This window comes from Ammospiza caudacuta, chromosome 7 (genome assembly GCF_027887145.1).
Source record: "Ammospiza caudacuta isolate bAmmCau1 chromosome 7, bAmmCau1.pri, whole genome shotgun sequence".
Lineage (NCBI taxonomy): Eukaryota > Metazoa > Chordata > Aves > Passeriformes > Passerellidae > Ammospiza > Ammospiza caudacuta.
Window position 1 is genome coordinate 48550777 of NC_080599.1, and position 14949 is coordinate 48565725.

A 14949-nucleotide genomic window follows, 5' to 3' on the forward strand; every position below is an offset into this window, starting at 1 on the left:
AGCTTCATAAAGGTAATTACTGTGCCAGAAGAAACTAAGCTTCTGCTTCAAATCATGGCTAGTCCCTGAGCAACTCTGAGGTGCAGCTTTCAACATTTACCACTGCCTTCGGAAGACCTCACAAATTCAAGAGCATCTTTCCTATAAAATTTTATTTTTGTCTCTTCCTTTCTCACTCTGTAAATTAGAATGCTAACATTTACAAGACAGTTTAGGAGAAAAACCAGTTTATGTCTGTAAAATAAAGAAGTGTTACCTGAACATCAGGCAATATTTTCAGATTTAACATGGGGACTCATTAATTAAAACATGCACATTTTTTACTAGAAGTGCATTCAATAGTGATTAAGAAATGCAGTCAGTATAGCTTTCCCTATAGGTAAGTATTTGTTACACTTACCTCTGGGTCACAAGTCAGGTTTGCATACTTGCACAGTGTTTGATTAGCCATTACTTTATACACAGGTTCTCCTGATGTGGCCAGAAAACTGAATGAAATATTTTAAGGAGGAATCACAGAACTGTGGTTTCTGAGCAACTTAGGATTCTGCAGTGGGTAACCACTAGCTCCAAAGAACTTGCATATATAACAGAAAAACTGCTCTTGCTCTGCAGAGATAGAGCTGAAGGGTTGACAGACAAGACCAAGCACTCTCATTACTTAAAGGACTACTGCAAACTCATCCCTGGAGCTGTAATAACCCCTGACCAGAATGGGCAGGGCACATAACATTGAAAACCATCCCCATCTCTCCTCCATATCTATCTTTGACAAAGCAGATTATACAGTAGTTCTTGTATTTTGGCAGAAGTAGATACAGAGCATAAGGATGAATTAACACTGCCCTGATCAGCAACAACTGACACTCTTTGAATATGAAATAACAGCTGCTTTTTAATCAGCAGTTTTCCCCTTTTTTAATACTTACCAAACCCTTGTTGTTGAGGAACAAACAGTGATTGCTGTTAGGCAATTCAGAGGAGATAGTTCACTGTATATTCACTCTCTCCTTTCTCATATTTTTCTGAACAAAACACATACATAACCCGTTCCACCTCCAGTTAACTAAGAAACCATTAACATCAGGCCTATGGAGCACACAGCACATTAAAGACCATATTCACTCTTCACTGAGGGCCCATTTCACCCCCAAGAGTCAATCTTATGCAGTACACAAGGCTTTGTACAACCCCCCTGCCTTGGCCTGACTTTTAGTCCAGTTTTTTTTTTAATCTAATAAAATCACTGTCTGGTTTGTGCATCACATGTAGATGTGCAGTGCAGAAGACTGCATCAGAAGAGTAAGTGCTAAGTGACCAAATAGTCCTCTTAATATTGGTTTAATTAACATGAAATAGCAGAAAATTATCTAGTTTTGCAGACCAGAAAACTTGCTCCAGATAGGTACACAGACAGAAGGATACACAGCTGTCACAGCCCAGTAGGAAATACAAATTGCAATGAGTAAGAAGGTGACAATTGGGTAGAACAGTGTAGACATTATATAGCCAATTGCCCTATAAAAGAAACAAAATATATCAATAAGCTGTAACAATTCCAGAAACTAGCTTTTTATCAGTCATCTTCTAGCAATTTTAGTTTCAGAACCTTGTTGACACTCATAGCATAAGCTAGTACTGGGATCTCAGAATACTGCAGGAATTTTTTTTCTTATGTATTCAAGCCTCGACTTTGTCATTTCTACCACTCCACTTTTATCAATGGTACTAGAGTGAACTTTTTCCATTTGCCATGTTCCAGCTTATCTTCTACTTTCTCCTTCTTCATGATTTCTTCAGAGACCTATCTCTTTCCAAGGCCATTAACTGATTTCCATGACATCTTCTTGCCAGCTGCTGCAGACCCTTTATGTCCTAATTCCCACTCTGCTCATCCTGTGTTCTTCCTTCACTCCTACAGAACTGAAACGACCTTATTCTATTTTGTATTTGACAACTCTGTTCCCAGCAACTTTCCTGCCTTAAGTGCTAGCTAGGTAGGGGCAGAGACAGTCAACTTGTCTTTGCAATGCCTGGACAGACTGCACCTTCCTGCACTTGTGTGACTTTCCTTGCACATGCTGTACATAAGTGGTGCTCACCTATGACTAATGGAAGGCAAAATTAATAATTGCCTTTTTCTGTTGACAGCTTAGACAGCTTCTTTTAATATCAAGGAATATGTAGCCTGATATTCTACTGCTAATTCCTGTGGCTAGAATGTGACTAGTGGCAGGAACTTGACCATGCTAGTTCCCACTCTGCCAGGGACTCATTCTCTGGAAGTGGGAGTTGACACCAGCCCTCTTGGTAAACCTGCTGCTATCCCAGAAGTGAACATCTCCAACTGGGTATCTCACTGGATGAAAATTCAGAAAGCATGTGCTTTGTTTACTTAAACTTACAGGCTGTCTGTCTTTATCACAAGCCTTTATGTCTAGTACTATTTTTTACAGTATTTCTTCTATAACTTAGGGCACCTCTGATGTCATTTGTTTTATAGGACGCAGTTTCCAGACAGCAAAAGGAGAAAAATTTACTCAGTTTCTAAAGGTAAAGTAGTAAATGCTGGGGGGAATTCAAGGAAACTGTCATGTCCAATCCAGAGGTTTTGAGCCAAACATCAGTTGCTGTCTGAGCACAGAGACAAAAAAGTCTATTACAAGTCACACAGGAGGACACAGACTTATGCTGTTTGAGAAATAATCACAACAAATTGGCTGTGTTCAGCAGTTATTGGCAAGCCTCTTAGTATTACAATAGGACATGAAATAAAACAACACGCACGCTGGAACCTCCAAGGTAAAAAAAAGGGAAGTTTATTTCTCGACCTTGATATATATAGAATTGGAAAAGTGATCCTGGATTGGAGGATGAAATTGCCACCTCTTCAATGACACTGGTCAAATCAACAGTCCATGAAATTTCTCCTCCTCCAGAAAGGAAGGCAAAAACAATCATTATTTACATAAAGTGCATGAGAACTCCATTACAAAAATGTAAACATCAAAAGGCTTAGAAGAACTTAGAAAAACAGGGCGACTTAGTTACCATTAAGTTAGTTACCATTAAGACCATGCCCTATTATTCCAAAACACTGATTAACAACTCTTGTTTCTAATTATGGATTTCAAGTCAATTACTGGCATTATAACTAATATTTTTGAAAATGTAGCTAAAAGGTATTGAAAAACATAATTTGATTTCCAATCATTAGCACCTTATTTTTTATCTTCCTAAATATATGACCTGGTCTGTTAGGTTTACAGTAATTACATACAGTGTTTCATCTCATCCATTATGCATGAAAGCAAGAAGTTCACCTTCAAGTAACCTTTCCATGCTGCTGGAAAACTACAGAATGTTATTACTAATCAGCAAGAAGTTTATGAACTTTCTAAAATCCTTCCACCTGTCAAGACTGTGAACAAAGGTTTTGAAGAACGTTAAAAGTGTTCCTGGATTTTAATGAATGAGTAATTAATTAAAGAGTATAATTTAGTGCTGCCTAAATTAATTGCTATGTTCTAATTGCACAGTAGCATAAGACAGGAAACAGATACCTGGCTAAATGCAGAACTTCAGTATTTCTTAATTCCATGACAAAAATCCCAAATTGTGATTCCTGGGAACCACAGAGGCAATAAAGATGGCAGAAAACCACAAGCAAGTGCTCATAGATAAACTTAGAGCTAACGCTATGTGCTCTGAGAACACAGGCTTGCTTTATGGACCTATGAGACCATAGCCTATTTGCAGTGAAATCCGAGTGACATTTTAAGTCATTGAATTTTAAGTCCATTTATCCTTTGTAATACTCTCAATTAAAAAAATCCAAACTCCAAACCAAACCAAAAACAAACAAAAAAACCAAACCAAACAAAGGAAAAAAACCCAACAAAAATCCCAAACAAAACAAAAAAAACCCACTAAATGTTCTGTGTAAAACTGCTTAGAATAGGAACCACTGTGAACAAAGCCTATGCAGATTTCAGGAAACACACAACAAAGAGGTCCCTTTAGCCCAGAACTCCCATATCCTGGTTTGCCTTCTTCTTTACTCAGAGCTAAGAAGACGTATCTTAGACCACATCCTCTTACAATGTCTGGTCACAGAAGTTTCTTTTTCTCTCTGCAGATTTATGCCTGTCCACACAGAAGTTTGACTGGACCCAGTAGAATCTCCTGGTCTTTTCTTAAATAGAAGCCAAAGCCAAAACAACACTAATCCTCTACCACTAGTATAAGACTCAAGGAACAATCCAATGACAGAGAAAAGTTGGCACCTACAGGTCCCAGCCTCCTATAAACAGTATACCACACTTAGATTTTCTGCTGAGACACCTTCTTTGCACTAAGCATATGTGGTAACATTAAGAATGTATGAATTCTTAAGGCAAGAAGCAGAAAGGTAAGAAATACCTTACTTTAAAAGAGAAAGCTCTATTAAGCACGACCTCATTAAAAGGTAACTGATATTCCTTGAACGCCTCCTGTGAATTCCTTGTTGAACCTGCTTCACGCAACAAATGCAGTGTGGTATTTTAAACCCCAATTTTCTGCCCTTGGTAATGCAAGATAGAGTTCTAGAAGAGTGTACTCTAGAGATCATTCAACAAAATTCAGCATATATTAAAATCAGACAAACATACCTACTACCTTCCTTCAACAGTGCAATAGCAATCCGAATCCGATTTCTTAGGAAGATCAGCATCAGTATGATTATGACTTCAACACCACAAAGTATGATCACTGTAAACAAGCAAATAAAGAAATTAGACTTATCAAGAACAAAACCAACATGCTGCTTCTGTAATTTTTTCCTTGTAATTTGAACTATTGTTCATGAATAAAATTCTGTGCCTGAGCATTTCTTTCTACAACTGCACCTGCCAAACTTCAATCCCATTTCATAGGTTTTGAAGTCCCATTGAAAAAAATTCTATTTGCAGTGAGTTAGTCAGAGTGTATATGACCCTGATATTTATGTTTTTAACAGAAAAATGGAACATCTAATTCTCAGAAAAATATTAACTTCAATGTGACTGCAGTATCTAGCCTTAGATACAATTCATCCTTTACAAATTATACTTCCCATAAACAAGAAATTTGCTCATAATACAAGCATTTATTCATGCTGTACTGTTGTTCATTTATAGTATTTACATAATAAAAAAGAGGAGATGAAGAGTCAAGTTTTTCATGGAGAGTGCATTTTTCTGATCTACATTGTTCTAAAATGTAGATGTACTAAAATCAAAAGGTTTGTTTGAGTATTACCCTGGTATGAGCTCCTTTCACCTCATTTAAGTTAAAAAAAAAAAGAGACTAGGATAGGACCATCCTGGTCCAATTACTTTCACCTTCCAGTTGCGTTGCTGGAATCATGCTCTGATATTAGAGAGCTGAGAGCTCTTAATTATAAGCAGCATTTGAATTGTAACTCTGATTTCAGTAGAGTCTGCTTCTGTCCGCTTTCTATTCGTGTTGGTTCAAAACCTGCTTCTGCAGTAGAAATAAGAAAAATCTGGGAACTTCACCTGGAGAAGACTGAGTCTTTAATGCCTGAAGTACACATCCTCCAACTCTGAGACATATCCATTTACTTTTGGTGCTTCAGATCATTAGACAACACCTAAACCAGCCCAGTAGGGGGCAGATTATTGTATGCAGCAGGACCTGTGTCCTCCAGCTGAGACCAAGAAGTTCTGTGGAGGGTGAGGAAGACAAAAGGGACAGTATACCCTTAAGTATCTAAAAACTTATATGAAGGTTTGCAAAGGAAGATGAGATTTGGCTTTAGGTCCCACAGCTTAGATAGAGTCTCAGAATATCAGACCCAATAGTCACAGATGATGTTGAATTGCAATCTCAAGTATTACCCCTGGCAACAGAACGGCAGGTGCCATTCCCCCATGAAGGAATATAAAAACAGGTTTCTTTGAAGTTGGTCTCATTCCAATTTGTCTCTGTTAGATTAATGTACTTGTCCAAAACACTGTGAAAAAGGCAAGCATTGTCAGTACATGATGAGTTCTAGACTAGGACTCTGACTACGTTTTCTTCAAGGATATGTAACTATTTACTTTGCTAAGTGATTTTGGAAAAGCAATTTAATTCCTGTGTACCGTAATTTACTCTTGTTAAAGTGACACTAAACTCTAGGTAAACTATACACTGGCTGCTAAGAATCAGGCAGGGGAAGAGCCTGAAGAGTTACAGGGGAAAAAATGCATAATAAAGTCCTAATATTCTCTACGGAGAGCACACTAAAAAGCTCTGCCTCAACAATATATATAGAAGATGTCTCATAAGTTCAATGATCCAACACAGAAGTAAATGAAGACATAAATAAGAGATAGGAGATTTAAGCAGTAAGCTACTGCTCTATTAATTTAGCTACCAATAGGGAGAGGCAGTGTTTTTGGTTATGATCCATTCATCATCAGTTACAAGTCTGTGTGTCTTCGAACAGAGCAGTAACAGGAGTGCAAGTAATATTCGACAGTTATTCTTTCCCTCTTCTGCTCTTCCTTTCTTGTGGGGGGGAGCGTGTATGCTGCAGGTTGTCTTGTTCCAGTAGGATTTTGTTTAAAATGGTTTATTTCACAGTCTTAGATCAGACAACAAGAAAATTCAGAGACCTCACTGTGGTCCTCAACATCCTCATAAGGACAACTAGAAGGGCAGGTACCGACCTCTTCATTCTCATGACCAGTGACATGACTCCAGGGAACAGCTGGAGCTGGGTCGGGGGATTTGGGTGGGACATCAGAAAAAGGTTCTTCCCCAAGAGTGAGGCACTGAACAGACTGCCCAGGGAATGGTCATGGCCCCAAGGCTGCCAGAGCCCAAGGAACATTTGGACAATACTCTCAAGCACAGGGTGGGATTGTTGGAGTGTCCTGTGCAGGGCCAGGAGCTGGACTAGATCATGCTGATGGGCCCCTTCCAACTTGGCACATTTTATGATTCTAAGACACAAAACAAGTGTAGTTATTAATGTGACTTATTAATCTCATTCTGGGGCTCTCAAGGAGGGAGAAAAAATAATCTGAGAGAGAAAAGTACACTTCCTTGCACAACTTCATCATGATGAACTTAATTACTGCCTTCTGCTTTCCCCATGTTGAAGACTGAACACACAGGAAATAGAATGCTCCTAACAAAAGATTTTTTCATTCTTATCACTAGTGTGATTGCATTATCTCCCCTTACAAATATACGAGTCTCTTTTGAAAAAGCATATTTTTACACAATACAGAGAAAGGGAATTCTGCTTTCTCCTCTGAGCAACATGTGTAGAGGAGATTTAACAAGGCAGAAAGTGAATTAAGACACTGACTGATTTTCCTGAATATCCATTAGCAGATACCAAATGTAAAAGGGCACTTACTAAATGCTAACCATGTTTGCCTCAGTTGCAGGTACACTTTGAAGTCTGTCTGGAATCCAATATCATAAACAGTGAGGTCAGATCCAGGTATTCCTTTAAGATGATCATACTCCCAGTAACAATGCCAGATGCCTTTTAAAAAACAATCAATAAAATAGGAGTGTGTATGAAGAGCGCAAAGATGCAAATTAAAAAAAAAAAATCTTACAAGCCAAATGTTTTGCTTTTGTATAAGCCTGTCAGGTCAGCAAACCCCAAAAATGCATCACTGTGACACTAGCAAATTATGATATCATATATATGGGAAAGAAATATCAGTACAAGTGATTACAGACTAAGCATACTGTGCATAGGTAATGCAGGTTACTACATCTGCTGCTAAGTATCAGCACAGCTGGATTCTTACTGCGTTGTGCTGCCATTTATGTCCTTCTCACTTAATTGTGTCTAAAACTAGGCATTAATTTACCCAATTGTACCATTTAATTGAATTAACTACTGATTTTCCAGACTTAAGCAGTAAGAAAAAATAGTCTCAGAGGCTAGAAAATTACACCTACCATAACCTATAATTCCAATCACACCAAAGATGAAAATCCAGAAGAGAACCCCAGCTGTGAACCTCAATAACACAAGGAACAGCAGACTCAACATCATTGCAATGAACAGTCCACTAGAAAGTGAATAAACAGAAACACAGAGAAAATGAGTGTAAGAATCTATTCACATTCTTGCATTCCTGTTACTTCAAATGAGGGTCACTTCATCTCACATAATAGCATGATTTGTAAAAAAGTATTAAAAAATCTTCGTTATGAAATACATTCTCTTGGCTGTTATCTGCCATTACAAACAGCTTATATATGATGATCTCATATATGTGTACTAGGTTGTCAGGCTGGTTGAATGGGATTAATAGAATGCCTTTTTTGTCACTTACACCAGCTGAAAAACTCACTGCCTTTTTCAGGCCACAGTCTAACCTATAGTACAGAAAGTTAAATGGGAGGGATACCTATGTGTGGGGAAGTTGCTGGTTTATGTCCTCCACAGAAAATCCCTGCTTGCAAAGAAACAATGTTAGTAAACAACATTCTAGAAGCTTCCTAGTGAAAAAAAAGAAGAATTACATTTAGGAGAAAAACCATCAGGAGGTTAGAAGGACATAATTTCTACTCATCACCGCTTCTACTAATCAGAAGACGAAACGATCAGGGCACTATGATGCATAGAAAGAAACTGTTAAGAGCCTTTCTATGAAGTCCCTAAAGGCATTTACAGTGCCTTTTCTTCATCAAGACAATAATTAATGTAATGTAATATAATGTAATGTAATATTTGTTTTCATTTCACTCCTAGAAAGCAAGTCAGAAAGGAAAAAAATTATTGCAAAAGGCTTTTTCACTCCACATGGCTTTCTAAACAATTATGAAGAAAGCAATATGAATATTAATCCCATTGAACAAATATCCAGCTCAGATGCTTTAAAGAACATTTCATGTCTCATTATTTTTAGTAGGTGTTACATGCGAATTTTGTATTAGTACAGACCCAAAAAAATTTAAACCCTCTTCTCGCCTGTGTTCAGTAACTTTTCCTCTGAATGTTCCCAGCTTATTTAGCCAACAACCAAAGCTAAAAAATGGGGCAGCCTGATCATAAAAAAAATCACATCAGCTTATTTAGTTAAACCTTTCTAACCCTGCCTTAAGTCCTACGTCTTTAATGGCTTCCTAGCCTGATGTATTTTCCCTTTCTGAATGATTTACTGAAATTCAGAATATATTCCTCAAGAAAAGTTGTCGTTTTGGGGCTCCATCTTGAAAGCAGTAAATTACTTTTATCTAAAGTTATCTTTAGCTATACATGAGTCCTAGTAACACCAAAACTGAGTACGTAGTAGCAACTGCCTTCAACAGACTAGTTCCCTTAAACTGAGGCTTGAAGCAGTAGTTCTTTTGAGGCATGCTAAAAACACTACAGCAATTCCATATTTACATTCTAATCCAGCCTCCCTTCAGTGTCAAGCCTTTGCTGTTAAAAACTTTACCCAACCTCTGGCACTTAAATATATTTGTCCAGAAATCATTTGATCTATGCTATCATTGGGTGAAAAGTGTGATGAAAATTATATCCAACTACTTTGAAGTGGTAACACTTCCTTACAAAAAAATACCATATTTGAAATGTGGAAACTTGCTTCAATATTTAGAATTTCTGTTCAAAACAATGGTCAGTTCTCTGTCCAGTGTGTCCAGTGGTATGTCCTTTGAAAGACTCTGTACCACAAGCCTGATTTCAGTAAGAGAGAGAGACCCAAGCTTGCTGAATATCCATGAGTTTCCTGCTACTAAATATTGTGAGCTGAGTATCAGACTATGAGAAAGCTGTCTTTCCACCAGTGTCTGAACACCTTTAAAAGCTGACAACATGTGTTTCTGAACCGACTAAATCTCCACATTATTATCTAAAGTATGTATTAAATGCTGTGGGTTTGCATTCAGGATTGACTAATGTATGCTTAACATGTGCATGTTAAAGGTTCTCACCTGGCAACAAATTCAGTTCCTGTTTAAATAGATCAACACACTGGTCCATCATAATCAATATTAATGGGCTAGGAGCTCACAAATACTTACATATTTGCTTCAACAAAGAAGCTACTTCTCTTGTTTTGGTGCTGCATTTTAATTAATTGGTGATTAATATTAATTGCAAGATACAGTTAATACTGTTCAGTAATTGTTCTTGATGTTGCTTTGCCTGCTGCATTGGATTTATGGATTCATATTGAACTTAGGGATTATAATGGGTTTAACTGAATATTGCTTGCACAAATTCAGAAACTATCTGTTTTATATATGTACTAGTGATACTTGGCAAGTGCAACTGGCTTGAAAGTTACTTAATTAAGATTTTTCAGTTTTGGAATTGCTACACACATGGGTGCTGCAACAGAACCCTGTTCCTCCTGATTTTCTGACTGGCAGGACATTAAAAAGTTATTCCAGATCAACTGACACTCTATGTATGTCTGCTGTACTATCCTTACCATCCACAGAACTGTAACTATCTTATTATCATGTGTGATGAAAGGAAGTTACAGTTTATCGAATTTTAAAGTAGAATATGTACCAAATACATACACAATCTATTTTTTTAATTCCTGCACATTGCAAAATGAGTTTCGAAACACTAAAAATACCAAAAAAACCCTTACATTAAAATCCAATACCAAGAAATGGCATAGTCTTCAAAAATTTTCATTCCAACTGATCTTGCATCCAGGACATTATTGATGCCACTGAGAAAAGAAAAATCAAACAAAAGTTTGCTTCAGGTAGAAAAGGAGAATTTTATTTAAACAACAAATATGATCAGTGAAAGAATCTGAAATATCTTTGGTAGTGATAAGAGTATACTAAAATTTTTTTACAACTATACTCCAGTTCTGTCACCAAATCAACATCAATCACAGTTACAGTAAAGAAAAATCTATATAAGAATGTCTCTACAAGTCCTGAAAAAAATTAATTAAAAAGGCTTTATTGTCAGAATTGCTTATTATGTCACAAGGCAAGTGTATACTATCAATATCTGCAATGTAGCAAGGGACAAACAGTAGTGACTCTAGAACTGCTAAAAGCATAGAACCAGAAAACAGGTCAGTGAAGCAACTTGATGGAACTGTTTTTCTATTCTGCAGAATGCTCACCCACATAATAGTTTTCCGAAGAATAGCCCAATACATTATTTTTTACCAGAAGCAGGAGCACTCGGATGAGGTGAGACGCCCAGAGTACTAGGCCAGCCCATGGTAGTGGAAAGGTCATTACAGAGCGGCATAGCCAAGGCCATTCCTGGCTGGCCTGAGTCCTGCAGCATGAGGATTGCATTTGAACCTCAGGTAAATTTCCTTGCAAAACTTATTTTTGCTAGAAAAAACAATAATTATTTCAAAAAATGACTGAGGCCGTCAGACTTAGGCTTTTTGCACTTTTTGCTCCTTTCTGCACACCACAGTACTGGATTTCCTTAACGGAACTTTGGAAGTGCTCAGGCACAGAGAAACCATTTGCTACCGAGTCTAGCTTGGGTACCCTCAGTCATTTGCTACAAGAGATTCTGATTCTTTAAAATTATTAAATTATTGTGCAGAATCCAACAAACACCGAAGAAGGGTAAAACCTACTTTGCAGCTTCCCTGAGATCAGTTACATTTCTTGTTTTCCCTCTTCCATCTTTGAATGTAGTCTGATTTGCCACGGTCAACACACCATTCTTCGTGGAGAAGTCTGGGAAGCATCTCTTCAGAACTATTCAAAATATCAAAACAAAGCCTGCATATTACATCTCATGTCAAGCTCTGCTTTTATCATGTGTGTTTTGCAACATATTTAAATAATTTCAGATTCACAGTCAATTGTTTTTCAACTGATTATATAGCAATATGTTGACTTTGACAAATCTTGGAAGAGCCATTGCATTCAAGATTATGATTTTTATGCTCGGAGGCTTTTTGTCTGAGCTCAGGCAGGGTTGGATCATAGATTTCAACTGGAGATTATAGGTCCTACCAAATAACAACAGTACTATACATAGGAGTTTAGAATTTGTAATAAATGTGGAACTTACTCTCTGTCAGCATCTGGGCAGCTTATAAAAACTGCAGCTTCTCAAATATGCCATTTTATGGTAATAATGAGACCAGCCCCCAAGGACAGATTCAACTTGACTGAGCATGAATCATATTAGCCCCAAACCAATATATAACAGCAAGTGTTGCTTTCCTTATATGCCAGATGAGCTCCAGTACCAGGCACTATCACTAGATATTCTTGGAGATGAAGCAATGGAAAAAAGACAGAAAGAGCTGGTTAGAGGGAAGAGGAGATTATAAAAAAGCGAGAAAAGGAGGTGTTTGCATACTCATTTACTCTGCCCTGTTCTTTGCTGCAAAACATCCTTGGTTTCATTCCAAAGAGAAGAGCAGGTGAGTCCTCCTTCAGAGGCGTACTTCACATAACTATTCAGTGCTTTCCTTACCAGATTGCAACAAATACTGATGCCAGGGCTCAATCTTCAGTCTGATCTATCTCCCCCAGCAAATATTCTGAATAAATTATTAAGCAACATATCTTAACATATCTTTTTCTCTAAACTGTAATCTTTGCTCATTGATGTAGTGTAAAGGAATATAAGAGCTTCTTCGCAAGTTATTTTATGTCTTTTGGGTCAGTACTTCAGTTTTCATACAATTCAGACTATGTTTAAAAAATTTAATCCGTATCTTCTCCTTTTAATGACATGTTCCTGGTTTACATGATCCCTACTTTAAAGTATGGCAAAAATAAACAGCGATTTCTTCTGTAAGATTCTGGGTCAATACTACACTTGTGCAGCTGAGATGAGCTCTGAGATCAGTGGTTATCTACTCAGAAACACCTGCTGACCACAGTGACATTTTTTGCTCTGGAATTCCTCCATATGTCCTGCATAGCCAGCACTGCACTGAAAGGAGAGCTGCATTGTAACTGGGCTGAAGTATTGTTTGAACTTCAACACATGGCCAGGCCATATGATCCTTCCAACATTTGTAGCATTTTCTTTATGCCAATGGCATCGCTTGCTCTTGTTTTGGAAAGCACAATTTCAGTTGAAGAGCTTTTGCTATCAGTGATGATTCAAGAGCAAGAAAGAGCTCAGCTTGACCTGATCACATGCTGAATATTCCCAGACAACTGTTAGAAAAAATATTAATAAATATTTGTATTTTCAAATTGAATTGATTTATGCTTTAAAACTGAATGAATGTGAATGTCAGATAAACAGCTCCTAGTGATGTTGCCACAAAACACATTTCAGACTGGAGTTGTGCTTGAATATGAATGCTTACAATCTGCTAAGATGCGTATAAGAAGTAGAACCACTCACAAGGCCTGCTTGGAATGATCATCGAAGGACAATCTTCATCACGTAGGACTTGAGCAATAGACTAAAAAGGGGAAAAATAGGAATGCTGAATAACAGTGTAACAGTATGTTTGTTTTTCACCCAGTCTGAAGAATGCCCCAAACTGGGCTTTGTAGCCTCCTCCCCAAATTTCACTGGTGGAGCTGCAAGATACATTTATATCTAAGTGAGAATCCAAACTGTCATTGTGATTTGGGAAAAGACTGTTCTTTTCTTTTCTAGTGACATAAAAGACTTATGGATCAGCATCTAAGCCAGAACTGACTGGACAACTGTTCCTTGCCTACCCTTTATCTTTTCTCTTAAAGAAAAGTAAGATTTTAATCCAATTAATGTAGCTGAATTGCAAGACATTTTAAAGATGGGAAAAGTAACACAGTACATTTGAGTACAAAATCAGTTATATGAAGGATAGATTAATTTTCTTAGCTAACTTTCCAAGTAGCTATAGATGACTTAAGAGCCTTAAGAATTGGTTTGAGACACTCTACTGCTGTGGGGTACTTAAGTACTAAAGGATACTGCTTGCCACAGTACTGCAACTGAATGAGTAGCTGCAGGTAGTCTTTTAAGCTAACAGCAATCATTTGAAGAGTGGAGGTTTAGTGTGCATTCAAGACCTTCAGCCTAGATTAAACAACTGTCAAATCACATAAATGGGACATCTCCTTACATGCTGAAATCAGAATAATTCAAATCTTTGATGCAGCTCAGTAAAATCATGCATATTAAATACTGCTTGAAGAAAAAATGTACTTTATCATCTACAGATACATACACACCTTGCGAGGATTGTTAAAGCCAGGTTTGCAGAACTGTCTGAAGTAATTCCACTGATCTGGTCTATATCTGTAGGAAGCCTGAACATCAATGTAGGTTGCAAACCTGTCTGGGCACTTTGAGACACAAAGCTGCAAGAAAAGAAAAACATAAGTAAAGACACACTCTGGGTAGAGAAGGGTAAGGAAAGTCAGTGTAATGAAAAAGCAAGAAAAATGCCACTGCCTTCATTAATGTTTACTGCTGGATTTAGAAAAGATATGTTCTCCTTTTGATTCCCTAAATGAATACTTCTAGAATTCTTTGATAGAAAATACTTTCAAAGTGTGTTCTCCTCATATCTGGCATATCAAGTCCCTCTCTGTATCTTCTTAGGTTCTACACATTCTGATAGGCAAGAAGAGCTTTCAGTCTGTTGAAAGGAGTATTATTTTTCTGGGCAGCAAGAAAAAACCTCTGAAGTCCTCCTCTACATCTATCATCAGCAGTATGAAAGAGCAAGGGGGTGTGACAGCTACTTCTACAGGATACATACAATTTTTCCTACTACATGTATAAGGGGAACTTTATTTAAAGAAAGTCTCACTAAAATCCAAAGTCTCGGGTACTGTTATTCCATCCTTCTACACAACCTCTTCAGTCAATTACATCTATACAAATATTGTCAAGTTAGGTGTAAATCACTCAAAAGTGACTTTTAACTGTAGACTAAGAAAAGACTTACAAAGCCAGGGTATGCCTATGACAAGTAGTCATGCTCACATGACTCATGGTATAGCCATTATAAGCCAGATTTATGT

The 14949-nt window shown here is 37.4% G+C and overlaps 1 protein-coding gene across 1 annotated transcript in view; it reads right to left on the minus strand.

Annotated features, from left to right (window-relative positions):
• The window catches only part of SLC44A5 (solute carrier family 44 member 5), a 64661-nt gene that overhangs the window by 10186 nt on the left and 39526 nt on the right, over nt 1-14949 (minus strand). Inside the window, exons 6-14 of the mRNA XM_058808414.1 lie at nt 14152-14280; nt 13331-13391; nt 11589-11712; nt 10617-10700; nt 7957-8069; nt 7397-7528; nt 4653-4752; nt 1426-1518; nt 401-488 (exon numbers count right to left, since the gene is read on the minus strand). Coding sequence (XP_058664397.1) covers nt 401-488; nt 1426-1518; nt 4653-4752; nt 7397-7528; nt 7957-8069; nt 10617-10700; nt 11589-11712; nt 13331-13391; nt 14152-14280 — 924 coding nt within the window. The remainder of the gene's footprint in view (nt 1-400; nt 489-1425; nt 1519-4652; nt 4753-7396; nt 7529-7956; nt 8070-10616; nt 10701-11588; nt 11713-13330; nt 13392-14151; nt 14281-14949) is intronic.